Source organism: Rhea americana, unplaced genomic scaffold (genome assembly GCF_003343005.1).
Source record: "Rhea americana isolate MKP2758 unplaced genomic scaffold, rheAme1 scaffold_240, whole genome shotgun sequence".
Lineage (NCBI taxonomy): Eukaryota > Metazoa > Chordata > Aves > Rheiformes > Rheidae > Rhea > Rhea americana.
Window position 1 is genome coordinate 1,190,816 of NW_028186358.1, and position 27,553 is coordinate 1,218,368.

Genomic DNA, 27,553 nt, shown 5'->3' on the forward strand with positions numbered 1-27,553 from the left:
GTGCTCAGTGCACCGCTGCATGAGAGTGGACGTGGCAGATTCTAGGGTGAGGCTGGCTGGAGGGGGTCGCTGTAACCCCTACCCCGTGCAGCAGAGCTTGGAGTACCGGGCTGGTTYGCCCAGGGTGGTCAGTGCAACCCCCACTCAGTGCAGCAGGACGGAGGGTGCTGGGCTTGGCTGGGCCGGGGTGGTCAGTGCAACCCTGACTGCGTGCAGCAGGACACGGAGTGGTCAGTGCAGCCCCCACAGCATGAGTGGCACACGAGGGGCTGGGCTGGGCTGGGCTGACCGGGGGGTGCTCAATGCAAACCCACCCTGTGCAGCAGGACGCTAATACACCCCCAAAGCCCGTGCAGCGAGACGCCCGGGTTGCTTGGCTGAGCTGAGCAGGACTCCTAGGTCCCTACGGCGCGAGGTGGTTAATGCAAGCTTGCAAGCACCGGGCACTGGCGTCCTCAGCCAGGAGACGGTTAAAGGCGGCACCAGCCTGCGTGCTGTTCGTGACACCTTGGGAATGCGCGCGCTGGCTGCCAGCACTGGGATTTGAGCTGGCCTTTGGGTGTCTAGCCGGCTGGCACGGGTGGAGGGAGGCCTCACTGCACTGTTGGCAGGAGGCAGGCGAAAACTCAGGGCTGACCGAACGTCTGGGCTCTGCCTGAAAGGCGCGTTTGTGAGCCGCTGCCTCAAAAACCTGCGCTTTCGTGTGAGTGATCCTCTGGCGTTTGCCACACGGTGATTTTTGAGGTGTTTGACAAATCATACAAACCAGCTCAGGAAATTTTTCAGATGCTAATGGTAACAGGGAATGCATAATAAACTCAGATCAGGTCTGGTACATATGCACGGTTATATACATGTATGTATATTTGCTTACACTCATACAGCAATTACTGATTTCAATATGCAGATTTTTCTCCATTTAATCCCAGCCCAGGTAATAGTTATGACTAGAGGTTCCTTTAACTTAGACTAGATGTTTCTAAAACACTTTGTGACTCCACCACCGAGTCAGATTAGTGCAGTTCCAGATGCCAGCTTGGACACTGGGTTATCTGTTGTGTTTGTGAGCCCTGGTATGGTGTGTGTTGGACCGTGTCCTGTAGTTCTCATCTAACATTTGTGAAATGGTTGTCCGCAGCCTATTTTACAGGAAAAGGAAAGAAATTCAGTGGCTTGGCCGGGGTTACATGGAATAGTACGAGTTGGGCCAAGAATTGAACTTTTTTCCTTGTTTAATATTCCTGTGAATGTTAGGTAATGTAGAGATTAATAAAAAACATCCATCAATAAAACATGCTGAAACCTGTTAGCGATGTCTGTGTGTGGTGTGCTTGACTTGATCTTCTGGTGGTTATCTTCCTTGTCTCTTTTCTTTTCAGTTCTGAGTCCTTGCCTTACATCTTAACTCAGATGGTACCAGCTCCCTACCTTCAGGCCATGGAAACTTCTAACTGGCAATAGCTTTTTTTAGGATGCCAGATCTTTGCAACGTATGGCTACACAGAGACTGCTGCTCAGTTAATTCTGTAGTGCACCAAAAGAATTTTGTTTGGGGTGAAATCTTGTTTAGAGGATAGGGAAACATGAATCGCTTGCTTACTGGTGAGGAGAGTCCCTGGTTCTCATCCCTGCTCCCAGGAGAGTTTCTGAAGRGAAACAGAGCTGCTGAACCAATGCTTGGACCCAAGAGTCACCTAGGCTAGGGCATTGGAAGGTGCACTAGAAGTGAATGCTTTGCCCACCGGATAGCTGCATGAAGGGGAAGTAATGCCAGCGTCTCCTCTTGCTAAAGAAAACGATGCAGATACTTTCTGGCAAGGACCTTGCTGCCTTGTTGGTTTGATCGACCCCTTCGGATAACTGTGGCACTAGAACCCAGCATCAAGAGGCTCAGACTGCACTGGGAAGCTTGCAGTGAAATTGGGGGCTCTGCACAGGGCACATTCACTGTCTTTTTTTTTCTATTTTTTTCTCCGATCATGCCTTCCATTTGGTCAAATTAACACAGAGCTAAATTCAGTAAATGACGAAAGGATTAAGGAAATGTTTTAGCCATGCTGGGCTCTGGAATTACTGCTGGATTTTTCCCTTGGGTATGGTATAGATGTGTGTAGGTGTTGCTGAGATGGCATTTCAGCTTCTGCTCTGCCTTTTTTGGTTACTGCTGGTGGAAGTTAGCATGGGAAAAAAGGTGTAGGAGTCCTGCTAAAAAGGTGTAGGAGTCCGGAGCGCTTGTAGCAAGTTGGATGAGTGTTCGCAGCCTGCTTGAAATGGAAGAACTCTGTCTTGCAGAGAAACAGGAAGGTGGGAGGGAGCTGCTGGTGAGCACTTGAATGCGTGCTGATGGGGAAGTGAGCCCCAGACAGCTTTCAGACAAACCCTGGCAGTTACTCCTAAACGAAGACTTACTTTACCATTATTCTGTTTTCTTATTTATTTATCTTTTTCTTCTTCTGTTTAATAGTTAAGCTTATGTTCTATCCCAGACTGCACTTTACTAAATATCTTTTAATTAAAATGAATAGTTACATTTAACAGTGATGGTTCTAAGAGCCAGTTAGTTTTCCCTGGCTGCTTAATCACTCCTTGCATGTTGTCATCCTGGGAGACTAGTGCTTTGACTTAATAATTAGGGCTGAAATAGTACAAACYGGGTATGATTTGCCAAATAATTAATAAGCGCATCATCTCTTCAAAGTACCACTGTGCTCATTAAGAGTTAGAGGATTCTGTGTATAAATTCTGGAGTTAGAACCAGTATTCATTACAATCAAGGAGTTTTTTGCTTCAGCTGCAGGACTCTGGAAGTTGGGTGGACAAGGAGGGAGCGATAGGACTTCTCCAGCTGRGCTGGGTGGGTTTCCGCAGTGGTGCTTAAATACATGGGCTAGGGCGTGCTGGGATCTTGGCTTCTGTATTTTGTTGCAAGGAGATTGGAGAGAAGCATGGTCTCTTAYGCTTCCAGCTGCTTGTCCTAATGTTTCTGCTGCATGGTAAAGGGCCTCCTTACTCCTCTCTGCAAAACAGCCTGAAAGGGCACTGGATGCAGAGAGTGGGAGATGGTAGGAATAGTCCACCTGCTTTATTCTCCCCCTGCTTTATTCTGCATTTGCTTTTTCCTGTAAACAGACTGAAGTCTCTATCCCCCTGGGTCCTAGCAAGCATTGGCTTAGAGGCTTGGGTTACGCCTGCAGATCTGGCTCTCACAGTACAGTGCGCTGCCCAGAATGCACTTGGGAGCCTTTTTCTTCCCTGATATGTATATTAGAAACCAAAAAGCTGTGCAGTTATTCTCTGTGTGAATGAAGACTCTGTGGTTCCTAGCCCAGGTCTTGCATGCTGCAGCTTTGGCAGAGCTCAGCTTGTTACAAGTGTGTGCGGAGGCTCATAAATCGCTCAAAGTCAGTAGAGGTTCAAGGTGACTGAGTAACATAGACTAGAAGTATTGCTACTGGTGCTTAACCCAGGGAAAATGCTCMTTTATTGTCCTGAGAAGGGTCTATTTTCTGTCTCTAACCTGTGTGCTCACGATACCCTGCGATTTGAGCAACACCTGCCTAATGCATTTATTCTTACACTTCTGCATGGTAGAGGACAGCCACTGTCCCCAGATCAGAAGTGGGGAAACCAAAGTGCTGTATGTCCATGGTAGAAGWAGTACTGGGCATGAGTCTCCTTTGACATAAGATGATTTTCAAACTATAGCATAGACTTTCTGATTTTAGGGGAGGGARAAGATTTTGAACTTTGGGAAATAGGAAATGGGTAATTTCCCATATGCTCAGYGGCTGAAGTACTGTGGGCTCATGTTGCTTGAAGTGTGTGCGAGTTGCGCTGGTAGCGTGTGTCATTACGTTGTTCCAAAGGCATCGACAACTTGGCAGGGTCTGCCTGTATCATGCTGAGCTGGAAATGCCTCTGGCAAAGGTTGCATGATTAGCTTAAGCTGTTCGTCCTGTGTAGTGGGCGGTCTTCATTAAGGGTTTTTTTTCTTCCCCTCCAGACATGCTGTGTGTATATTCTACCTAGTTCTCCGTGCCCTGGACACCATAGAGGATGACATGACCATCAGCTTGGACATAAAGGTCCCAATGCTGCACGAGTTCCACTCCTATCTCTATCAGCCGGAGTGGAAATACATGGAGAGCAAGGAGAAGGACCGGCAGGTACTTGAGGACTTCCCAACGGTAAGACATCTGTCTCTGCTTCGGGGCTTCATGAGCCTGTTTAGTCCTTGATGATCCAATAGCTCTTCAGAAGAAGAAGGAAGTGGGAGAAATAGGTGATGGAGCTCATGTGGTTGCTAAGTGTCAGGGTTTACTCTGAAGCAAGTTGCAGAACTATCTGTTACCAGGTGTTGTAACTCATTTTTTTCCCCTAGAAACATCTTACTGGCCTTAGAAAAAGAGTGGGAATTGCTGATGTTTGCTTGGGAATTTAGCTAGTACTTCTGTGCATGCCCAAACATGGGAAACAGCAGAAGGTATTTAATTATCTCTACAGCTAAACAGCTGGAATTGAGTGTTTCTCAGCTATTATGCGGAGGGCATTGTTTTGAAGAAGAGCCTGTGCATTATTCTACCCCAAAGATCTAGCCACTGCGATAGCCTTTCTGAATTCTGTGTGTGAAGGGCAAATCGTGTGCACGTGGGGCCAAGATGCACAGCTGGAGGAAACAAAACAAACATTGTGCAACTCTGTGTATGAGCCAGAGATACCCAGCTGTCTCAAAGTGCCAACTCTAGAAGTGGCATTTTGCCTCTGCTGCTGCAAGGATAGATGAGTGTCACGTTGCAGAGAATGGTTTATGTTGCTTCCCAGCGCTGTAGAGGCTATGTGTTTTACGAGTTTGCTATCCTATTACCCTATTACCCCTAACAGATAGGGGAAGGAGGAAAGCTTGTTCAGCATCCAGCTGCAGAGGGAACAGTGTTTTTGGTGGTCCTGCAGACTCTGCTGTTGGTTTTTAGGAGTCTGGCGTTCCTTCAGTGTACCATATCAAATAAAAAAACTTCTTTTTTGTTAATAACTGTGGAGGATCCTTCCATTTAGCACAGAGAACCTGCCTCTGTGCTAGTGAACTAAACAGTATTAAGRTCCTTTCTCTGACCCTTAGGCCAGCTGGCACAGTCTGGCCTTGTCCAAACTGTTAAACTCTCTTAGCTTCCAGAGCAGCATGGCTRTATCCCAAACTATCCTTGAGAAATGCTTTCTGGCCCATGCTAATCCCTAAAYTCTTCCTGGAGAATGTTTGGGTCAGTTCTAGTTGACCTGGGTAAAAAGCACGTCAGGGGCTACGCTGACARTGTAACTATGTGGGTGATGGAGCCTGTGCTCTGTAATTGCTTAATTTACTAGTCYGGTTGTAGCTGTAGGATTTGGACCTGCGCTGTACGGGTTGAAGATGGCATGCAGCAGTGCTGCGATGGCACCGCTTGTCCCAGGCAGCAGCTTTGGCTCCTGCTGGGTTTCAGTGAAGATGGCATGATCGGAGTCTTGTTGCTCTGAGATGCAGCATCTTCTAGTACCTCTGAGTTTCCACAGGTGTGCCTTAACCACAGAAGGGAAATAAAGTGGTCTGGCCAGTCGTCCTGGAGGAGAATGGTCAAGCTGACAGTGAAAAAAGGAGACACTGTGACTGAAAGACAAGGCGAGGCTCTATCAGATGGGGCTCCATACATTTGGTTTTAGTGAAGGCATGGGGACTGATGATTGGTGCATACTGCAGTTTTGCTATGGCTCGYGTTAATGAAGAACAGCTGTTTATCAAAAAAAAAGTTTAAGAAGCATTATGATTATCACAAGGAGCATTTCGTCTTCTGAGGAAGTTGTTTTGATCAGCTTAAATTTTTAAATTTAAATTTAATCTAACCTTGCCAGGCTCTCTAGTGGGAAAGGGACAGTTATTTAAAAAGCACAGAAGGGTACTGGAAGTTTGATGCTCAGCCTGGGTTACTTGGAGATCAAGGGCTGAGATTTTCCCCCAGACAAGTTTTTTCCTAAATTCCTTTGCTTTTGGAAATYTCAAATGTGGAGCTGGAATTTCAGAGGCTAGAGTAACACTTGGGCCAGCCAACAGCCACTGTGTCCTGTCTGGGAGGGATGCAATGCTGTAGGAGATTGCTGTGTCCAGGGATTTTCAATATATAGTAGCAGAGACATGGTAGGTTTGCCAATGGTTTGTTACTTCAGTAGAGCTTTTCTGTTGGAAAGTTATTTAGAGAACTTCATTGTTGTCTCTTGATTTGTATGTGTTACCAACTCTGACAATCTGAGTCACTGAAGCATGTGATTGGAGATGCAGAAGAAGGATCTTCTGCATCCTCTATTGCTTAATGCCTTCCTGACTGCACAAAGCATGCCCTTGTGCCCTGCAGAGCCAGAGCTGTGAAAGGCTGGGGAGAACAGAGCTCCAGAAACCTTGGCTTTCTTTTCCAGTGTTGGTTTGATGGGGCATTCTCATAAATGACAAACAACTCTGTGCACCAAGTGTAACTAGTTTTGTCCTGTAACTCCCAGATGATACTAGTCCAAGGCCACAGAGTCTTACCAAAGATACTGCCATGTCTGATCTGCTGCCAAAGATGATACTGTTTAGATTCAGAATATAACRAGTCTGTATTTTAAGGGCCTTGAAATTGTTCTCTTTGTGGGAGTTGTCCTAGATCTCTAGCCAGAGCAGGATAAGAGCCTGGTAAACAGTAGTCTTCTGGTCTGTTAATAAATGTTGAGATTTGTTTTTTCTCCTGACAGTTGTCTTTGTTTTCTCTYGGTGGTTTGTGCTGTAGATTTCCTCAGAGTTTCGGAACTTGTCAAAGGTGTATCAGGAGGTGATTTCAGATATTTGTCACAAGATGGGTGTTGGGATGGCAGAGTTCTTGGAGAAGAAGGTGGACTCTAAGCAGGAGTGGGATAAGGTAAGTCAACCTGGACATGAGAGCAGTGAATAGTACCTTAGCCTTGTTGAAGCCTGCAAGTCTGCATGTACAACTTCCCTTCTCACAGCGAGCCRTTATTTAATCCAGGGCAGCTGTGAAAGAAGGCAGTTGTGGAAGACTTCACTGGTAGCTTGGCAGCAGGTTGGGTATTCGATCTTGTCACAGAATAGGCTGGAGAGGGAGCAGCATAGTGAATGAAGAAACAGCAGGGAACACCAAGAGACTTAAGTTTCAGGAAGCTTTGAGGGATTGGCTCTAGGCTGGGTGTAGATRCCACCCCCAACAAAGAATTCACATMCAGGAACCTGAAATTTGATGTTTTTTGGGTCCATGCTTTCTTTGGGGGAAAAGGTGGCAGCRCCTAGCAGTTAGAGCATTCCTGTGGGAAGTGGGTTCAGCTGGATGAGGGAGGCTGTGTGGGCTTGAAAAGGCTTTGAGAGATTGCRGCTGCTGACCCTGTGGCTAACATGGACTGTATGATCATATGGATGATCATAYGGACTGTTGCTAGGTCTTCGCTTGGCGTTGGAGCTCATTAAATAAGGACGCAGATGTTCTGCATTCCTCTGCTTTGCTGSCCTGGCTGCTTATTGAAATGYGGTTAATCTTCCCTCTCCTCTGCGTTTTAAAGTCACCCACTAGCATGTGTTCAGGCTGACCTGTCACTTTAGCAGCTGTTCTCCTGTGGGTGATTTGGAAGCTTTCTGGAAGTTAATGTTGGCAGGGACAAATCCTTGGTCACATTTGCTAGGCTTGGGAAAGTTGAGACATTGCAAGGAGAACCATGAAAACTTGCAGAAATCGCACATTAAATTACACCTGTATACAAATTACAYCTGTAGTAAACAGACAGCTGTTTTGTAGCTGCTAATTTTACATAGTGTTTCTTTCTCTTCCCTTCTTGATGCTTCTCAGTATTGTCACTATGTTGCTGGGCTGGTAGGGATAGGCCTCTCCCGTCTCTTCTCTGCATCAGAGCTAGAAGATCCTATCGTTGGACAAGACACAGAGCTAGCAAATTCCATGGGCCTCTTCCTGCAGAAAACCAACATCATTCGTGACTATTTGGAGGATCAGATGGAGGGAAGGGAATTCTGGCCCAGAGAGGTAAGGGAAAATGTTGCTTTTGGACAAGCATTTCTGCCGTGCTTTCTTAGGGAATGCTTGTACTGTGCTAAGAACAACTTGCATGCAAAGACTGAAGATGCCATTGTTGCTTGAATAGTTTATTGCAACATCCTGTTATGAGAGATCCTCCTAGAATTTCCTTTGGAAAAAAAAACCCTGACTGTGGGAATTCCACAGCTTTTGTGAGTTTATGTTCCCTGGTAGTCTTCGTACTTCTGTCTGAGGTCTCTAATGTAAGTAGCTAAACAGACGAGTTTTCCAGGACACCTGTCTCACAAAYGCATTACAGTGTGCATAACAAGGTGCACAGCTACAACTGTAGCCTCTGTCATGTCCCTTTAAGTCAAAGTTAACAGGAGAGATTTGACTGTCTAGTTTGATTTCCTGAAGACTGTACTGTAAAGCTCTGTTACATGACAAATGGTATCAGTCCCATGTACCTCTTGAAAGAGTTCTTCAAACGACTGCTGACTAACAAGTTCCACAACTATCTAGAATTACATAGGTACGGGTGTGGTGATGAGCTGAAGTCCCCCTACACTGCCAAGAGCTTGTTGGACAACTTGTTTCCCCTCTACGAAGTTAGTTCTAGGAATGAGGGAGAGTAAGACTGAGTAAGACCTCAAGAAGTTACCTAGTCCATTCCCAAAGACAGGATCAGCTCTGCCCATGCCTGACAAATGCTTGTCTGACTGTTCTGAAAGCCCTACAGGAAAGAATTCTCTTTCCTTCCRCACATGATGTATTACAGGGCTGACCTGTCTCATAAGAAACATTTCCTATGTCCAGCCTAATATGTGAACTCTTTTCTTGGCCCTRCCTAGAGGACATGTGAAGATGAATTGCTTGCTTCTTCACTCTTTCTGTATATGAAGGCCACTGTCATGTCTCTGGAGACTTTCCTTTTGTCTTTTCTTTAACCTAATAAGTCCTGATTCTTCAAGGCTTTTATGGATCTCTGGGTTTTCTTTTGCTATCCTAGCAAATCTATCAAACTGTGCTGTTGTCTATCTTATGACATGAATGTACCTCCCAACTTGTGAGTCTTTGTCTCGGTGCTCAGGTTTGGAGCAGATACGTCAAGAAGCTCTCGGATCTTGCCAAACCAGAGAACATTGATATGGCTGTCCAGTGTCTGAATGAGCTGATCACCAATGCTCTCCAGCATGTCCCTGATGTTCTCACGTACTTATCTCGCCTGAAAAACCAAAGTGTGTTCAACTTCTGTGCTATCCCTCAAGTAAGTTACTGCCTTCAAGTGGCTTTATGGGATCTCTTCATTTTCTGCAGCCCTGCTGATGAAAGTGTGGGAGTGAGGATGTGTGTCATGTCAGTATTAGCCTGTTTTATTCTCTTCCTCTTCTGTCTCTCTTTCCTGATGCCTGCTGCTTATGCTGTAGGTGAAATCTTGGCACCACCGTGGAGTGTTTCGCCATTGATTTCACCAGGATCAATTATTCCCTTGGCAAGTTCTTTGCAAAGTAGTGAGGGCTGTTCTTTGTATTTCTCCTTAGGTGATGGCTATTGCCACTCTGGCTGCCTGCTATAACAACAAGCAGGTGTTCAGGGGTGTAGTGAAGATCCGGAAGGGACAAGCTGTCAATCTAATGATGGATGCCACAAACATACAGGCTGTCAAAGCCATCATGTACCAGTATGTGGAAGAGGTAGGTTGAGTACTTCACTTTGAACAACTTCTGACTGTGTACGTTCTTGGTGTGGATTTGGTAGTCTCCTGAAGATCCTTCTCTGCCCTTAGTACCTGTCATTTTACTTCAGCTGCAATTGCAGAATGTGACTGAAACCAGGATGTCCTGGGTAAAGAACAAGGCCACTTGGATATGGCAGATCCTAGAATGGGATTTATCCTCGAATCTCTCGATTCTTAGGTTATGTCTATACTAGTCATTTCAGTGGTGCTGAGGCACAGTAGTGCCTGGCATGGATTTGGCCTGGAGAAACTAGGTGATGTTCCAAGACAATTCAGGAGTTAGAACATATCAAGGACCATTGCCAGTAGATAGTTTAGATGCAACTGCCACGTTTCAGAGTGGCTTTGCTAGTGTGGATGCAACCAGATCCTGCTGCTTTGTCTTGAGTCAGAATAGTCCCAGRTTGTTTAATCTTCCAGTATGGAGGTAGGGCCAGTGCACTTCTATTGGGYCTGTGATCGAAATCTCACTGCTGTTACTAGAGCTTGATATATTACTCTTTCTGATGTGGTCTTGAGTTTCTGAGGGTGCTGGTGCAGCTTCAGCTTTCCTTGACTCTCAAGATGAAGCCARTGGTCCCACTGAATAGGTTCAGCATAAAGTAAGCACAAAGTTACCAGGCAGTGACAGCATGGGGAAATAGGAGGACACTTTCAGAAAGCAGTCTCTAAACTGGCTGTGAAGCAGTTGAGCAGCTGCAATCAACTTTTGCAGGTGGCTTCTTTCATTTCCTGCCACTGAAGAAGAGCAAGCATGGGAATGGGGTGCTTAGCATCCCAGTCAGTGCACTGATGGGTTCCCTTAAATGTACCCTTAGTGCTTGCATTAGAAGGCAGTGACTGAGGTCTTAGCTTCCTTCCTGTCTGGAACAAGATGAATCAGCTTTCACAGAGCCAGTTTCACTGCACAGAATGAAGTAGGCACAGAAAACTCCTCTAGCAATGTAGTTCTAAGCAGGTTGCATCATACCCCACCAACAGCTTCACAGCAGCAGTCTTTTTTGCCGTGCCCATAGTTGCAGCTAGCAATGCAATGTGCTTTTTGTTTTCCTGCATGTATGGCAAAGAGTAAAAGAGGGCAGCTCTTCACAGGCTGTTCAGGCAGTGTGACTGTTGGCTTCAGGGTGCTGTGGATGCTGAAATTTCGCATACAAAAACAACTGGTGGATAGATTCATGGAAAAAAAAAACAGTGAAGACTCTTAAATGAAAAGACATCACTTCTACATCAAGCAAACCCTGAGCTRTGAGTTATTAGAGCTCCCTCTGTGGTCAAGCTGGACCCCCATGACAAGGGACAGTGACAGTCAGCCATGAGGAAGGCCCTGATCAGAAGCTCAAACAATGGTGTTTCTGGAGGGATGATCCTCAGTAACTGTGGAGATACCTGCTTTTCCTCACATGTCACCTGTCAATACAGAGATCAGGTCAAAGGTGGAATGACCACAGTGGATCTTAGAGAAGCCCTAGAGGAGCACTCATGGGAGATGTTTTACTCCTGTTGTCATGGTGGGTAGGTTTGCTGCTTTGGGAAAGATGAAGTTGTCTCCTCTTGTGTAAGCCTCCTGTTAGGCTCATGCAGAGGTATTTAAGACCATGCAGTTATCTGATCAAGATAGCTATCTCCTGGTAATCACACTGATCGCTGGTAATGCTGACATGTCTTCACTGGTTTGGGATGGGTTATAGCACATCAGCGGTGAGGATTGCTGGGCAAGAACCGCTCATCCCAGCAGCACCCTTTGTGGCTTGTAGCCCAGGGGTTGGGCTTGGGCACGGGCACATGTGGTCCATCTCCCATCATGGGGTGCCCTCAAGAGGCTGCCTGGCTTAATGCACTTCTCAAGGGAATTGGGAAACTGCCCTTGCTATGTCCCAGCATCCCTTTCAGCTGGATCTCGCTTCAAATGCAGGTTTCTGGTGTTTCCTTGGTGAGGCTACTCTTGAGGAGACAGTGCTCTGAGGCTTCCTCATCATGTAGTGGTCCCATTGTCCTCCTCAACCTTGGGTCAGAACGATTGTTTCTCTTTACCTCTCCCCAGATCTACCAGAAGATACCAAGCACAGACCCTTCGTCTAACAAGACGCAGCAGATCATTGCCTCCATCCGCACCATGAGCTTGCCCAATGGCCCCATGGCATCGCGTCACCACTACTCCCCCATCTACTTGTCATGYGCCATGCTCCTGGCAGCCCTCAGCTGGCAGTACCTGAGCACCGTGTCGAAGGCTGCTGAGGAGTATGTCCAGACGGGCGAGAACTGAGGGCAAACAGGTGGTGGGAGAGACGTTTGACGCATGGGCAGCGGAGGGAGGGTGCTCTTTGTCCCTTTCCCATGGGGATGGCTGAGCGGCAGGATCCTCATGGGGCCCCTGTGCTGGGAAGAGGATGGGACGCTGGCAGGCAGTGCTGGGCTGGAGCCTGGGGTGATGGTGTGGCGTTGCCAGACTCTGCTCCTCACCTCTCTTGCTGTCTGGTTGGATGGTTACAAATGCCAATTGGAGTCTTACTGTTCGAGGTTCATATATATGTGTATATATATATATGTATATATACACACACACATATATATATATATATATTATTTTTTTCTCCTTTCCGGATGGACAGTTTATCTGAATTTTTGGTTAGAATGGTTTTAAGTAGAAACCCCAGTTACCTCTTTAATTGCTTAGGATTTGACACCCCCTCCCCAATTCAAAGCAATGTGGTGGGAGCCTTTGGGTTTTGCCTCCCCTCTTGACACAGCCTCTTCYCTATTGCCTCTGGTGCATGCTCTGCACTGGAAGGACATGGAGGGCTCTTGTGTCAGCCAGGAAATTTATACATTTAGTTACACAAGGGAAAGTGCTGGCTGTTTTGTAGTCCCTGGTCTCGGCTGGTTATTGTCCTGCRGCTTGTAAAGGAGCAGAGGCAATCTTCATGTTTCTGTTCTTGAGCTGAAGGGGACTGTTAGGCCTGAAACAGATTATCTTTTATGTTTGATACCTTAGAGGTGCAGTGACTCTACCCACTTTATAATGTGTTCCTGGCTGACAGCCACCTATTCCATCTCCTGCTGTCTAACATTGTGCACTTGCAAAGCTTTGTATTTTAGCAGCTGCAGAGGCAGTGATGTGGGAGGAGGTGAAGGGAGCCTATGTGGCTCTGAGCTAATAATCCTGTGCCTAACTTGAGTGCAGTCACATATCCTCCCCTGTGTGGTCTGGGCTCTGCACTGCTCCTCCAGCTCATCCCAGGGGTTGGGCAAGGGGTGGGGGAAGGGTGGTCCCGGGCCTGCGGCAGGCAAGGCAAAATGGAGTAGGGAGMTGCTGCCCAAACCATCGCAGCAGAGCTGGATGTCTCTGCAAAGTGGAGAGATGAGGATTCACACCAAGTTGTCCTGCATGGAAATAAGGGAGGCTTTTAGGGGTCTTTTGATACTGGCTGCCCTGAAAACCATCTGTGGTTACTCCAGGGCTGGGAATGCTGGAGACATTGAGGGCCACTGGGGCAGGTTCCCTGGCTTGCTTGGCTCCAGCTTRTGATGCTTGAGGTCAATCAGATGTATAAAACTGGAAGAACCTTCCACTGCTTTTTGAAACAGATTGGGCTGGTTTTACTTCAAACAGGCTTTATTCCTTTCAGGAATAGCAGGGGAGGAAAGAGTAAATACTTTTTTAAAAGGGAAGTCTTGTTTTTCTTGAGGAGGATTTTTGTCTGCAGTGTGCTTACTCCCTCTTTCTGCTGCTTTGGGTATGGGATGAGCCTGTGTCCTGGTGCAGGATGGCACACAACCTGCCAGGTGAAGTTAGCTGGCCTTTGGAAGGCCAACTCCCCCATGAGCAGACTGTTACTTAAAGGGAAGGGATCCTCTACTGTACAAGTACTGGTGTAGATAGTTTTAAGCTGTTRTTCAAAAAAAGAAAAAACCTGCGGTAGCTCTTTGTGCAGCTTCCTGTCTTGTTAAAATAAAAAAAAAATCTTTGGAAAAAAAGGAAAAGTGCCTTGAGTGTGTGTGTGCATGTGTATTTTTTTTTTTTTTGGTRTGTAAATCTGTAATTTCTCTAGTAGCAGTGACAACTCTGCAKCCTCACTCTTCCTGATTCTGGAATTGTCAGTCTGAAACCTTAAGTCCATACCAGCAAATCAAGAAGGGCCTACACCTTGCCCTGCCAGCATCAGTAGCAGCATAGTCATCAGCATGGAGGTACATGGCCCTCATTCAGCACAGCAGCAGAGAGTACATTTAAAGAATGCAGTTTKCAGAGAGGCTAGCTGCAGTCCTGGCTTCATCCTTGTCCATAGTGAAGCACCTTCCACCTCCCTCAGCTCTCTGCAGCTGTCCAGGAGTCAGCACACATCCAAGGCAGTGGCTGCACACACCTGCTTAACATAACCCTGCCATCACTATGGTGAGAGGACAGGGCTAGGACTGGCTGTACTTGAGAGGAGGGTCTCACAGGGTACCAGCTTTGTGATGACCACCCTGCCTGTGAAAGCAGTCCAAGGCACCATGAACAGCTACTGGACTTCCATTCCCCCATGTTCCCAAGAGCCAGGACACAAGACATTGGAGAAATCCTTTATTGGCACAGTTGTTCCATTCATGTACACCAAAGCTCTGTCTCACTGTTGTTTGAGTAAGCAGAGGTAAGGGGCTGTTTATTCAGTACAAGGGAGGGCCTGCTTCATTCATTTCAGAATTGTTGCAATGTACTTTGTGCTTAAAAAAAAAAAAAGGCTATTTTACTGTATTAGTGTTGGCAAATCATGATTCCTCCTCTTAGCTATTAAACGTCCTCCTAGTAACAAAAATAAGTTTTCTTTCTTACTGCCTGTATCTTTTAAAAAAAGCTTTAGTTGTGTGCAAGGCAGCAAGATGCCTCTAAGCTTCTTCACAAGTTCCCTAAGCGAGATTTACAAAGCATCCCTCTGCTCACAGTTCAGCATCTGCAGCCCCAAAGCACCCTCCACCCTCCCTTCAGCTGTAGCATCCTTCYAAAGGTAGGATGCAAAGCACACCAAGCTGCACAGCACAGTCCTTTGGACAAGCATGGTATGGTTTGCCTTTTCCAGTATGCACCTGAGTGCTGCAGGACATTTGATCGAGGGGCTCAGAGAGATCAATAACCCCAGGCTACAGCAGTGAACAAAACAGCAGAGAAACAAGTGGTTTTAAAAAGCAGCTGAAGGGAGCAGAGCTAGCAATTCACCAAGGACTCATCACAGGCAGAAGGGGCTTTATTCAGCTCCAGCCCCACATCAAAAAAGTCAGTTTGTCATTAATGCTGATTGAGCAAGGCACAAGCTCTCTAACATACCTTGCTTGCTTTGGGCACTGAACAGGCAGACTACTCCAGACAGGGGTCCACAAGTCATGCCTGAAAGTGGCCTGGGTTTCCTTGCAGGTTTGGTCTCCACTGCCCTACTAAGTCCCTACTCTCAGCACAAAGCTGCTGCTCCCTGCCCTCCCAATATCTGCTATATTGGGCTGGATGGCTGCAAGATATTCAAGCTAACCAAACACTGTGGCACAAGAGGCCAGCAACACTCATAGCAGTCCTCTGAGCAGCGAATGTCCCACCAAGTCCACACACACTAGGAGCAAGGGGACTTGCAGAGAACAGCTCACAAGCTCACATACCAGTACAGGACCTGCTGCCTCCAGCTCCACCACACAATTAAAAAAAAAAAATGATAAAAGCTTTAATAAAGTAACTTCAACTATAGTCTCTTAGAGTGGGGGCTCTGCACCCAATCTATCATTAAAAGCATCAGGGACTCAGGATTATTTGTGATTTGATCAAATCAGCAGCAGTGCAAGAGGAATTTTACATCCTCTTCCAGTACTGCATCGTGCTGGGGATGCCAGCCACAATCTCYGACTCAATGCCGCAGTGGTCCTCTCCTCGTAGGATTTTGAAGAAGCCTGGAAGCACAGGAAGGGCAACAGTTAGTCTCCTCATTGCAGCTAGGGCCTCAATAAAGCTCAAAGAACCAGCCCCCCCTCAGACAAGCCTCTTGAAGGTGGTCATCTCCAGAGCCTCACCATTATCACCCCAGTCTGTATTCCAAGAGTTTGCAGCCAGCCAGTAAGGAGTGCCGTTTTCCACACCCCAGCCAAGGATCCGGATTGCATGGCCTCCAACCTGCTCCCCAGACACATGCTGGTACACCCCTGCAAAACAACACAGCAACTCACCAACAGCTCCCTATCCTACCGTGCACACTACTGGCTTTAAAACACTTGATGCYAAAGCCCAAAGACAGCAACTGAAAAAGAGACATTTTTTGGTTAACCTTTTGATTTGRGTGTACTTAACTTGAACTCTGAAGCTTTTGGAGGAAGGACAAGAACAACTGCAAGAGCTTTCTTGCACCTCCCTCATCCAATGCAGACATGCCCTGAGGGCACAAGCAGTGTGGGAAGACCAATGCCCTATCAGCTCATCATGCAGCACACCCAGAGACACTCAGTAAGAGGTCCAAGGCAGCACATTCCAAGCAGTTTAGAACTGGGGTCCAAGCAAGGAGAACCATCTTCCAGGATTTTACCGAAAATCCCAGCAGTTGGTCTCAGCTGCAACTGCAGGGGGTCCCCAGTGGGGCTTGCCCCAAGCACCTATTCCCCTTGCTATAAGCCAATGAACAAGGTGTTGTCTGYCCATGTTCTTGCACTGTGCAGGTAAAGCCCAATACTGAGATCTGTACATGAGGTCTTCTTCTGGACTGAACTAGAGGGGAGAGACAAGGCTACGCAGGACAGGCCCAATGAATGAAGGTCACACTTCCCCAGGTCCACAGAAGACCTTAAGTTCACACTTGAGTATTCTGGAAAACCAGGCCACACCAAACCTCCTCAGGAAAAATGCAGCAGGGAACAGGACTTYAAGTCCCTTTGTGCTCATGCATCAGTATACATCACTCACCAGACTTGTACATGAGGAAGTCCTCATAGACAATAAAGGCTCCTTCCACTGGGCCATTCTTGTAGATCTCAGCCATGATTTCCTTCTCGCTGTGAGGCACGCCATAGGATGTAATGCCTAAGGAGGAAGAGGTAGTCTTACTGTCAGCATGACATTGTCAGGCAACACAGACTTTAAGGCAGCTACACTGTTAACTGCAGGAGGCTTTGCCAATTAAGATGCAAGTCAGGGAAAGTCTGCTCATCTCTTTTCCAAAAGGAAGGATTAAACATAAGAGTCCTATTCTGTACCCAAAAGATCTATCCCTCCTRCTGAAGGAATCTGGAAGAGTTCTCCCTGTACAGCCTTATCTCCAAAGGACAAACTCCCCAAAACCACACAAAAAGATGTTTTCTCACGGGTTCTGCTTAAATGAGAGATGACAGCCCAAGCTTCATATTATGAATTCAACAAGCCTCTTCATGCGCTGAGGTTCCCTCTACCGTTCCCACTCTGCTTTCACCACCAGACCAAGCCAGAGCAAACAAACAGCATGCACCCAGGGCTTCAGGCAAACCAAATCAACAAGCAGCCCAGATTACTCTACATTTATAGCCCCAGCAACCACCAAGAGAGAAAAGAAGGAAAAAGGCTTTGAGGTCAGATTCCCCCAGGGCTTAACAGCGTGCTCCTTTGTACAGTGACAGAGCAGCTGATTGAGTTACCTCTCCTCAGCTGCAATGCTATAGCTATAAGGTCTCACACAATGTCTGGAAGTCTCAGCTGAGTGATGGTAATTGCTTCAACTTCCAAGTTTGACTGCGCAGGCAGAACACCAAAGCTTGAAGTAAGCACCAGTAGCATCAAAAGTTTCCCTTGGCAGCAAATAATAAAAAAAAAAATCTGCCCAGCGCATGCTAGCTTTGGGAACACTGGTCCTAAAGAGATGGACAGGACACAAAGCAGCCACCATAAAACAGCTTGGGAAGAAGTTTGTCCCTGACAATTCTGAACTGCTGGGAACAGCTCTGGAGCCCCTACGCATCAGGCGTAAGGTTTGAGCAGAAGCCACTTCCCTTACCGTAGTGCTTGTCCTCCTTGTATGAAGGTGAGTAGCCAGGTTCACAGCGTCGCTCACACCTGGGGGTGTCCCCACCCTCACCTGTGCACGGGGGCCGGGAGCCATTGACATGGTGCTCGCAAGGAGGGATGGAGTAGGGACGGCAGCCTGTTGAGAACAGGGGTGTGAAGTGGCTGCCTCCAAGTCCACCCAGCTGTACACCACCCCCAGCAGCCATGCTAGAGCAGGGACCAAATTGTGTTGGGAATGTTTCCCTTCAGACTGCTTTCCACCAGCTCAGTCTTGAAAATGCCGTGGAAGAGACAGAAATAAAGGCCTTATGGCGATGCCACGAGCAGATAGAGGTTGCTTTTTTGAGGAAGAAACATAGCAGGAGCACTTCTTCCTTCATCCACAGTGCACTAAATGGACCAAAAAAAAAAACAAAAACAAAAACAAACAAACAAAAAAACCCACACAGGAAGCAGCAGCCCTGTGCTGTTTACTAGTTTGACTACTGTGCTCCATTCCTGGATGGATCTGCTGCTATTAGGTGCTCCCTGGGCCCCTTATCCCAAAGGGATCATCAGGAGGAGCTGTGGGGACAGGAACAGCTATGAGGATGCAGACCTGCACCCAGAAGGGCAAAGGTAACCATGCAGAGATGCTCCTCTTGCCTTTCACAAGGGTATGTGCCAGGACTTACCTACATGGGAGTCATAGAGRCCACCGGACACAAGGCCCTTCTCCGTCCAGTACCTCCATGCACCAGAGGGATAACCACCATTGCACCTGCAGAAGAGAGACAACTGTCTCAGCTCAGGCCTGCTCAGAGCCTTCTGCTTTTTGGTGAGGATAGAGAAATGGAGGCAGCCTGAGATGGCTAAAGGGAAGCTTTCACCAGGCAGGTACTTCCTGTCTCCCCCCACTTCCCTAAGATTTCTAGGCCCTAACACAGGAAGGCCTGCATCTGTAGGCAAAAAGCTAARATGACCCATACTTCCAAATCCCAAAACAGTGGTGCTTCGTTTTCTAGAATCTCCTCACCAGGTCCTTGGTCAGCCTTTGTCCCCAGAAACAGCAAAAACCAAACAACAACCTGGAGCCTCAACTCCCAGCCCTGCTTCCTGACAAGAGAACATTTAAACCTGAAGATCAAGACTTTGGAGCTACTAGAAGATCCTTCCTTTGGCTTAGGCAACCACCAATTGTGAGCCCAGGAAAACATCTCCAAGTGTTTGCCCTTCCTAAACCAGCCATCATCATTCAGCTACTGCTGGAGGCAGGATATGGCCTGGTCAGACCTTTAGGCTTTACACTCACTTATGTTCCCATCTCATTCCAGCCTCAATTAGCATTAGCCACGGGCTGAGCTTCCTGCCAATTAGGGAGTTAGAGGCACAAGGCAAAGAAGACAGAGCTGAAACAGTACCAACATCTTCACTTTGTGTCCTCCCACCTCCCTTTTAAGGGCAAAGGTATCAGAAGCAGCTCACCCCATGCCGCACTCAAAGCCGCAGCACGACAACAAGTCCTCCGCCGAGACCTCCACGCTCACCTTGGCATTTGTATGAACACAGATTCTGTCTGAAATGGCTTCTACAGCACCAAAAGCCTGTGGACATCCCCCCCCCAAAAAACCAAGCAGAGCATCACATAGTGGTCACAGGAAAGAAGAAGAAAAAAAAAACACAACACGCAAACACACACACTTCTGGCCCATGATCTGCAGTGCCTCACTGGCAGGAGGGAAAKTGAGTCGTGTGCACCAGTCTGGCCAGGAGAAACCCACACATGAGAAGCTCAGATGCTGTGTTCAGGCCCCATCACTCATGCCCCAGGGTTCTGAAAACCATTTCTCGAGCAGAACAAGCACTCCCTCCTTTACAGAAGTGTGTCACTTTGAAACAGCTAGATCCAAGTCATGGTGGACAGAAGTAGTACAAACTTGCACAGCCACAGGAAAACTCAGAGAGAGCAAAGCACCACCAGGGCCAATAGCTGCTACCTCCTTGTGCTGGAGGTCTCACTTCCTTCATAGACTTCAGGGATGTTTCAGGGGGAAGAGAAATACAACCTAGCAATCTACGCAGTTCAGTAGCAAACAAGCAGTACACGTTTTGGTCAGTGTACTCTATACAGAGTGCCATAACCACACAGCAGCAGCAGCCAAAATGCTCTTACCCAGCAAGAACCACAGGAGCCCTGGTCTCTTATCTCATTGATTGTTGGGCAGTTGGGCCACTGCTTTCGTGAGTCGAAGTTATCTGGCAAGTCCATATCTGCAGCCAAATCTACCCTGTAAGTGAGAAGAGAAAGTCTTATTATAGAAACACCAATGTAACATGGCTGAGTGCAGAGACCTCTTCAACCTGCACTGAAGGTGACTGAGAGGACAAGTGCTCCTGTGTAGCCAGAACACTTATTTGCTTACTGAAGGAGAAAAATACTTCTCAAGTCCTCAGACCAGGTCAGCAAATCCCCAGTGTTTTGCAGTTCAAAGACTATGAGTTAGATGATTGGTCCAGCATCTTGCAGGACATTGGTGAAAGTTTACCACAYGTGTTTCTGTGCTCAACTCTGTGCAAGATGCACACCAGGTATCAAGGAGCAAGCTGTGGACACTGCACCCCCACAAAGAGCAGGCTCTAAGCAGGTTCGGGCATGCTCCTGACACAGGAGACTGAGTCAAGACCCTCTGCAGGATTTGGTCCCTCTGTTCCTGCCACCAGGCTGTTGTTACCACAGCAGAGAAAGAGGGTCTTTTTGGAAATTGTCTCCATTTGAGTAGACTGAGCTCTGACACCTTTTTGAAACCACAAGCTCTTGTGATGTGGGATTTATTTTGCTTGCTCTCTGGCTCACCCTAGGCCTCAGATCTGGCACAGCCATGCATGGGGAGCTCTATCAGCTTGCAAGAACAAGAATGTTGCATCCCCTTCACATAAAGGGCTTTTTTGGAAATCAAACATCYAGTCCCAGAGCACCCCACATGCCAGCACTGAGGGGTACCCTGCTCACAGCCTGTTGGAGAAGGGCCTTCACCTGCCCCATGCTCACACAGGAGCATCTACACAAGCTTTTGCAGGGCCATCACCTTCCTTTCAGACTACTCACCTGACAGGGAGCTTGGGCCCACCCAGGAATGTGCCACAGAGCTTCTTCACATAACTCATGTCAGTGTTGTAGAAGTTGTGCCCTGCCTGGGAAGAGACAGAAGAACTGAATACTACTCTCCACAGCTACCAAGTGCAGTTCAAAGCCACAGAACAACCACTCCAGGGCTTCAAGTCTCCCTTGAACCCAGCCTATGTCTGATACTTGCTTTTAAAATCCAGGGGCAAGAGCCAAGCTGCCTATGGTGACAGGACAACACAGCCCCTTCCAGAAGTAGGTCATTGTGGCTAATAAGTCCAACTCTATGCTTTGGCCATGCTAGGTTTGGCCAGGTCACTGATACACTTAATACCTGCTGCTTGTTTCTAGTCTCACACAGTTTCCTCTCCTCTCAGGAGCTGCTTCTACTCTACAGATTCATCAGTRCTCTGCTCTAAGGAGGGGGTATGCAGTTGTCTCTGCAGAAATCCCTGATGGCATCAAATCAGTGGAGAGGCCAGCTGGGATTCCAAGGCTGGTTGGATGCAAGCAACTGATGAGACTTAGATCACAGCTTTTGAGTCCCATGGAGAGATAGTCCCACGGAGAGATAGTCCCACAATCCACCCAAAAAGCTCCCTGTGTTCACCTTCCAGGTGGTGTTGAGCTTGTTTATTTGGTTGACCAAGTCACTGGAGAGGGGAGGGTAGTAAGCAATGCTCCGTGCATTGGCAAAGGCCACGAGGACATACAGAATGGACACGGACTGCCACATCTTGGCTTCAGAACAGGTCCCTTCACCTGCAACACAATTTGGTTATCATTTATTTGAACACCAGAAGGAAACCATCCCAAGCCAGCGTCAGACCACTGTGCTGCAAATAGGATCTGGCAGGGCTTGGCAGAAGGACTGCCAGCAGCTGTTTATCAGCAACACAGAAAGATGAAACACGTGCCTACACAAAGTCCCTCCCAATCCTGATTTACCCAGAAGATCAGAAGCAATGCAAAAGTGTGCTAATAACTCTCTTTCTACAGCTCGGGAGAAATCAGGCAGAGCAACACAACTTGGTCGACTGATGCAGGATTAGCAGCAGCTGGAAAATTGCTTTTGAAACAGTTCCGAGGGTTTCAGCTTGGAGGGCCTTACAAGCTGCGTTTACTTCCTCAAAACAGAAGAGCTAAGGACTAAGAAGGAATAAATGATCTCCTCCCTAGCATCAGATGCCAGCAGAGCTACAGCTCCATGTGCTTGCCAGCCCACCATCCTTGCACAGCACTTTTCCCTTTGAAGGCATCCTTCCCACAGCTCCCCTCCAAATCACATTTCTAGGCTTTATGGCCTCATTTTGGCCAGTCCACCACCCTCAGAACCCTGGTCAGAGTCACAACCCCCAAGGGAAGGGATTTCTGCCCACAGARAGGGGATTCAAGTGCTACAAGAACAGCCCATCACTATAGCCTRTCCTCTCCTCCTGCATGGGGCTTTTCCACAAGGGAGGTCTGAAGCTGCATCCCTTGGCACATGGTGCCAGGAAAGTCCCAGGCCAGGGAACAGAGACGTGGAGGTAGAAATCCACAAGTGCAGGAAGACTCAGCCACAGGCCTCCTGCCTCCCACATGGAAGCACAAGTACCTATGCTGTTGTGGTGCAGGTTCAGTTTTGCCAACTGCGTGCTCAGCCAAGCCCTTTAAGTAACTTGACCCTCAGTTTAAACTTTGCTTGTGCTGAGAGGAGATGCTCCAGCCTCATCTCCAGGTTGCCTAGCACCACCCAAGTGTCAGTAGGAACTACTCTGCTAGATGGCAGTTTGGAGGACAAGCAGTCACATCACCACTCCGTTTCTTCCTGCCTGGTTTTACCTAATTTAAGTTAATCATCCCACTCAGGATCAGACATTYAGGCAGAACATGAGCCAGCCAACTTTTGGTAACACACTGGGGTATCCTCCTTCACCAAAACCTCTCAGCTTACTTCAAAGCTCTACGAGCCCCAAACAAGCCCCCAGACAAGCTTCCAACCTGACAGGCAATTCAAGACCTCAAATAGTTAGCAGAGCCCTGAACAGCAGAGACACTTAGGCCTTAATTCCTRCTCATCTCAGTGAGTAAAATATGTAATCACCTCCAAGAAGCTGGGCTTAAGCCCTTCTGGGCCAATAYGCCTAAGCAGCTGGACAAGTAGCTACTGCCAGCAGCTCTGCAGTCTCATGGCAGCAAAGCTTTCGGAGCAGCCAGGTTCAAGCAGARGACGGACAGAGGCATGCACATTTCCACGCAGGCTGCCTCCACCCACTCACAGCCAAGTTTAGCCTTCCCAGAGAAGAAAGCCCAGCAGGAATGCCCTACTTTCTGCCAGCTACAAGCTCAGGCAGTTGCAGCTAACCATATAAATGGTGGGGGGGGAGTAGAGGGGGAAGCCCTTTTATTTTCACATGGCCTCTTCATGCTTTCAGCAGGACATTTGGCTTGAAAGCCAGCCAAGTTTCAAAAACTCAGTTCCTCCAACTCCCAAATCTCACTTCTTTGTAGAGGTTTTGCATGCATTTACTTGCTTAAAGGTTTCTCACAAACAAGGGACTAGSTACTGCCAGATGCTTTGGCCTCTAAAGCCTCCAAACCTTCTTTTCTTGCTATTCTTTCCTGCTTAGCCAGCAAAAAGGTTACACCCAGAGAAACAAAATGCACATTTCTAAAGCTAGTGCAGTTTCTGACTAGTGCSCCTTAAACACAGCTATTGGAAGCCTACAGGTGACCAGCCCAAGCTRAAGTACTGCAAAAACATCTTTTCTACCCCTTCCTCAGGATCTCTGCTGCCTGGGCTGAGCCACTACACACAGGCAGYGCTGCAGGCAGAATAGGTCTGCACTGCGTCATGGGCACTGCTGGCAAGTGGACAGGGCTCCTGGGAGGCTWCCAGCAGAGCCAAACCTCCGCTACCACTGACATAGGCAGCACAGCTCAGCTCTAAAGCTAAGAACTTCCTCTACAGTCTTTAAACCTATTCTTCCAGCAGTAAAGTCTGTATTTTCTGTAGCACAGAAAGGAGGCACTTTTGAGGCCAGAAACCACTTGATACAGGTTTGTTTTCAGTCAGATGCTTGTGAATTTGATGACATGCCAAAAACCTATGCTCTGCAAAGCCTCCTGTGCCAATAAGACTGCTGGCCCAGGGCTCCTGACAGACAGCCTCAGAAGGGTTCACATCCTCAGGTTACAGGATCACAGCAGCTGTCAACCGCGAGCTCTAGTCAGCCTGAGACCGAGCTGAAAAGAGATACCTTCTTTGCAATGCAGTCTCCGCTCCGACAGGCACCTGCATTTTAAGCAGGCTGCCTGCTGCATTGCATTTGCCCCACAAAGCAACTCATAGCCAGCAAACCCAGCAGGAGAAAGCTGCTACATACCCTGTGCATAATAAATCTATACATAGAGCAAGATCAGGCATGGGACTCGTGGGACAATTTTTTGCAGAGGACTGCAAGATGTGGAGTCACGTGCACCTGGCTAACCAGAGGCAGGCCAGTCACCAGGCAGCTTAAAAACATTTGAGAGGCAAAGCAGAAGTAAAAGCAAGGCTACTGGCTTCTGTGACCGTTCCCTTTCCCTCAGATAAGGCTGGGTAAGATACTTCACGTGATGGCTTTATCTTGCAAGTTATTTCCCCACCATCACTATCTCTTTCACGCACACTTGTTCTCTGCAGGAAGTTAGCACCTCATCTCCTTCCTCCTCAAAGCTTCATGGCAAAATAAAACATTAAATGAGCCCAAAGAGCAACACCAAAACCAAGCCAGGGTAGAGATACACAATGTGGGCAGCTAGAGCTCTTGATTCAAGCAGAGGCAGGTTTCAGAGAGACTCTCTATTGCTAAATCCCCTTCTCCCCTGTCACATTGGCTCCATCCTAAGTCCTACCAAGGACAGGACAGAGCTTTCTTCAGGTACAGGCTCAGCCCTCCAGCCCTGCTCCCCTTCCATGGAGCCAAGTGAATTCAGGAACCAATTGCTGCAACACTTGCCCACACACCAGGACAAGCAACTTAGGCACATGAGACCACGAAGCTCAAAAGGCAGCAGATCCAGCCTGGCTGCAAACACAGTACGTGCAAGGCCCACAGCCTCACAGCTTGAGGATGACTCTTGCAAAGGTTGTCTTCACAGGCCAAATCCCACCACAGCCTCTCAGCTTTACAAAAGGTAGTGGCTGAGTAGGCAAATAACCTCACTGTTTGACTTAGACACAGTAACTTCAYCTCAGCAGCCCCTCTAGACACCAGGCAGAGGCTTGGGGCTTGTAGTCCACCTCCAACAGCTATTCCACCACCTCTCAGGCTGTGGGAGCTGACAAGGAATTTCCCACCAAGGGTTTTGGGATCCAAAGCATCTTAATGCAGTCTCTCAAAGGGAGAACAAAAAATCACCTCCAGAAAGTAGCTACCCATGAGCAAACTGGCACCTGACACAGGGCAGAACCCACACAACTCAGCCTTTTAGCAGTTGGATGCTCATTAAGAGGACATTTTAACAAGCACAGCCCTCAAGCTGCTAACCAGGGAGAAGTGCCTCAGAGGCAGCACTGAGGCCAAATGCACTCTGATGCAAGCCATTAAGARCAGCTCCAGAATGCGAGGGAGGAGAGCACCTGCAGCGAGATGGCAGCAGCTCATGCTGCACCACCCACACGCAGTCCCTCTGCACCTCCTGCTGCTGTCTGCAATCACGCAAGCAGGAGGAGGGAGGTAAGGAGGTGACTTATCACCCRGGTCCCTTGCTATCCCTGGGAAATTTTGAAACTAGATGTAGCTTCCTGCTTGCTTTCTCAGGGACAGGCTCACAAGTACTCAGACCACGTTAAACCAGAGAGAAGAACAAGCCTGAGGGTCACATAACCTTCTCCCACATTGCTGAAGCAACCAAGGGAGATGCACCTTTATCCACAAATTGCAGCAGGGGACCCTGAACAAACCCCTTTGCTGTTCACAGCAGCCCTAGCTGCAGAGGCCCACCAAAAGGCTCTCCTGCACTTTAGCCAGAGATCTAAGAGCTCAGGCCCCATTTAACAAGGGATTTCTTTCTCCTCCTTTTCCCTCCCCCCCCTTCCATAGTCCTTTTGCAATCAAAGGGGCAGGAAACAGGCTATTCAAAGCACAACTCTCATGACTCTGTTTAGGCAAGACAGGCCAGAAGATAAGTCACACCCAGAAGCACTTCTCAGCTGGTTCACAGTACCTGGGCCAAACCCCTCCAGGCAGAGACAGAGGCACCCACCCACTCTTTACGTGTCTGAAGAAAATGAAAGCTGTCTCACTGTACAGTCATAGCACATCATCCCTCCAGGGTTAAAGGTACTCAGCAAAACTCACATCATGTGGCCTCTTCCAGCAGCAGCCCTTTTTCCAAGATGAGCTTTGTCCTTTGGGTCAGCACTACACTGGCTGCCAGTATTTGTGCATGACTCTAAGCCACAATAAAGCAAGTACATAAATAAAGCAATCCTGTTCAGCTTGATGCAATGCCTGTTTAGCTTGTGGCCTACGTGCATGCAACAGACCCATGGCCAGGTGACTTCACTRTAGGCCTGACTGTATTATCAAAGCTCAAAGCATTGTCCCCTCTCCCCCCATTTTTTTTTAAACATGCACAACGCACTCTTCCCTATCACTATTCCTTTTCTGGAAGGCCAAACTACTGGCATAGGCTGGATAACTGATAAAATAAAATCTCAAGAGCAAAACAAGCAAAAAAAGAAAATCCATACAGTTGTGAGACAAGTTGTCATGGTGATCATGCCTTAACAGAAAATAAAATTTCCAAATTCCTCCCTCATGGAACTGCAGTGATTTTTCTGCTTCAGAGGAGAACTTAGAGACCAATCCATAAACCAGAGTCTTACACAAGACCTCAGCTGATGTAACAGCCACCGTAATAGCAATACTCTCATTCACTGCCCTCATCACTCAACTTTGTGGCCTGAAGGGAAACACAGTAAGCAAGGGCTCTTTGCTGTATCAATGCAATCCTTAAGAGTGCAATAGATGGACCATCGCTTGGCAGACAGGAGCAAAACGGCTTTTCTCCAGCGCCATCTCCGAGCCGGAGCCGCGGTGCCAGGAGCCGTGTGCACCCACAGGATGTTCCCAGAAGCCCTTCAGCCGGTGCCAACCCGACCTCCTCAGCGTCAGCTGACGAGCAGGACTGTTTTGTTTCGGTCTTCGTTATGAAAACGAGATCTCCTCCCTCCTCCCCCTCCGCTTTCAGGGGGACTAGYTGCTTCTCAAAGACGCACGGCGGCTGAAGGGAGCCTCCCCTGCAAGGCAAGGTCACGGGGAGCCCAGAGCGCACCGCAGCATCCCTCCGGGGCCTGCGGCAGCTGAAACCGGGATGTACCTCACAGCCCAAACAGATCCCGCTCCCACGGCTCCTCCGCTCGCACCCTCGCTGCGGGGGAGGCCGGCGCAGGGCCAGGACCGGCCGCGGAGCATCGCCCCGCCGCACACCCCGGGATGCCCTTCGGGAGGCTCCCGGCACCTTGCGCGGCCCCTCGCGGAGGCGGCCGGGGGGGGGGGGTTGGGGAAGGGCGCAGGAAAGGCCCCTTCCAGCAGCCGAGTCCCCAGCCCGGCGGGCGGCCTCCGACCGCCCCGCAGCCCGGCAGAGCAAAGCGGCGAAGGCCCCGGCCGCTTCCCCGGGCGGCGGCGGCGGCGGGGCCCGAGGTGCGTGTCCCCCCGCCC

General features: G+C 48.3%; 2 protein-coding genes across 3 annotated transcripts in view; one reads left to right on the forward strand and one right to left on the reverse strand.

Moving 5' to 3' along the window:
• FDFT1 (farnesyl-diphosphate farnesyltransferase 1) overlaps window positions 1-13,758 on the forward strand; it is a 22,801-nt gene extending 9,043 nt beyond the window's left edge. For both annotated transcript variants that reach the window (XM_085306515.1, XM_085306516.1), the window contains 6 exons: window positions 4,004-4,187; window positions 6,789-6,917; window positions 7,854-8,045; window positions 9,130-9,306; window positions 9,581-9,733; window positions 11,819-13,758. In XM_085306515.1, coding sequence (XP_085162641.1) covers window positions 4,004-4,187; window positions 6,789-6,917; window positions 7,854-8,045; window positions 9,130-9,306; window positions 9,581-9,733; window positions 11,819-12,040 — 1,057 coding nt within the window. In that variant the 3' untranslated portion in view covers window positions 12,041-13,758. The remainder of the gene's footprint in view (window positions 1-4,003; window positions 4,188-6,788; window positions 6,918-7,853; window positions 8,046-9,129; window positions 9,307-9,580; window positions 9,734-11,818) is intronic.
• Window positions 13,759-14,328: 570 nt separating this feature from the next.
• Window positions 14,329-27,553, reverse strand: part of CTSB (cathepsin B) — a 13,524-nt gene continuing 299 nt past the window's right edge. The window contains exons 2-10 of the mRNA XM_085306518.1: window positions 21,472-21,623; window positions 20,844-20,929; window positions 19,911-20,025; window positions 19,223-19,341; window positions 18,433-18,518; window positions 17,748-17,894; window positions 16,688-16,804; window positions 15,808-15,936; window positions 14,329-15,687 (exon numbers count right to left, since the gene is read on the reverse strand). Of these exons, the coding sequence (XP_085162644.1) occupies window positions 15,590-15,687; window positions 15,808-15,936; window positions 16,688-16,804; window positions 17,748-17,894; window positions 18,433-18,518; window positions 19,223-19,341; window positions 19,911-20,025; window positions 20,844-20,929; window positions 21,472-21,597 (1,023 nt within the window). The 5' untranslated portion in view covers window positions 21,598-21,623 and the 3' untranslated portion in view covers window positions 14,329-15,589. The remainder of the gene's footprint in view (window positions 15,688-15,807; window positions 15,937-16,687; window positions 16,805-17,747; window positions 17,895-18,432; window positions 18,519-19,222; window positions 19,342-19,910; window positions 20,026-20,843; window positions 20,930-21,471; window positions 21,624-27,553) is intronic.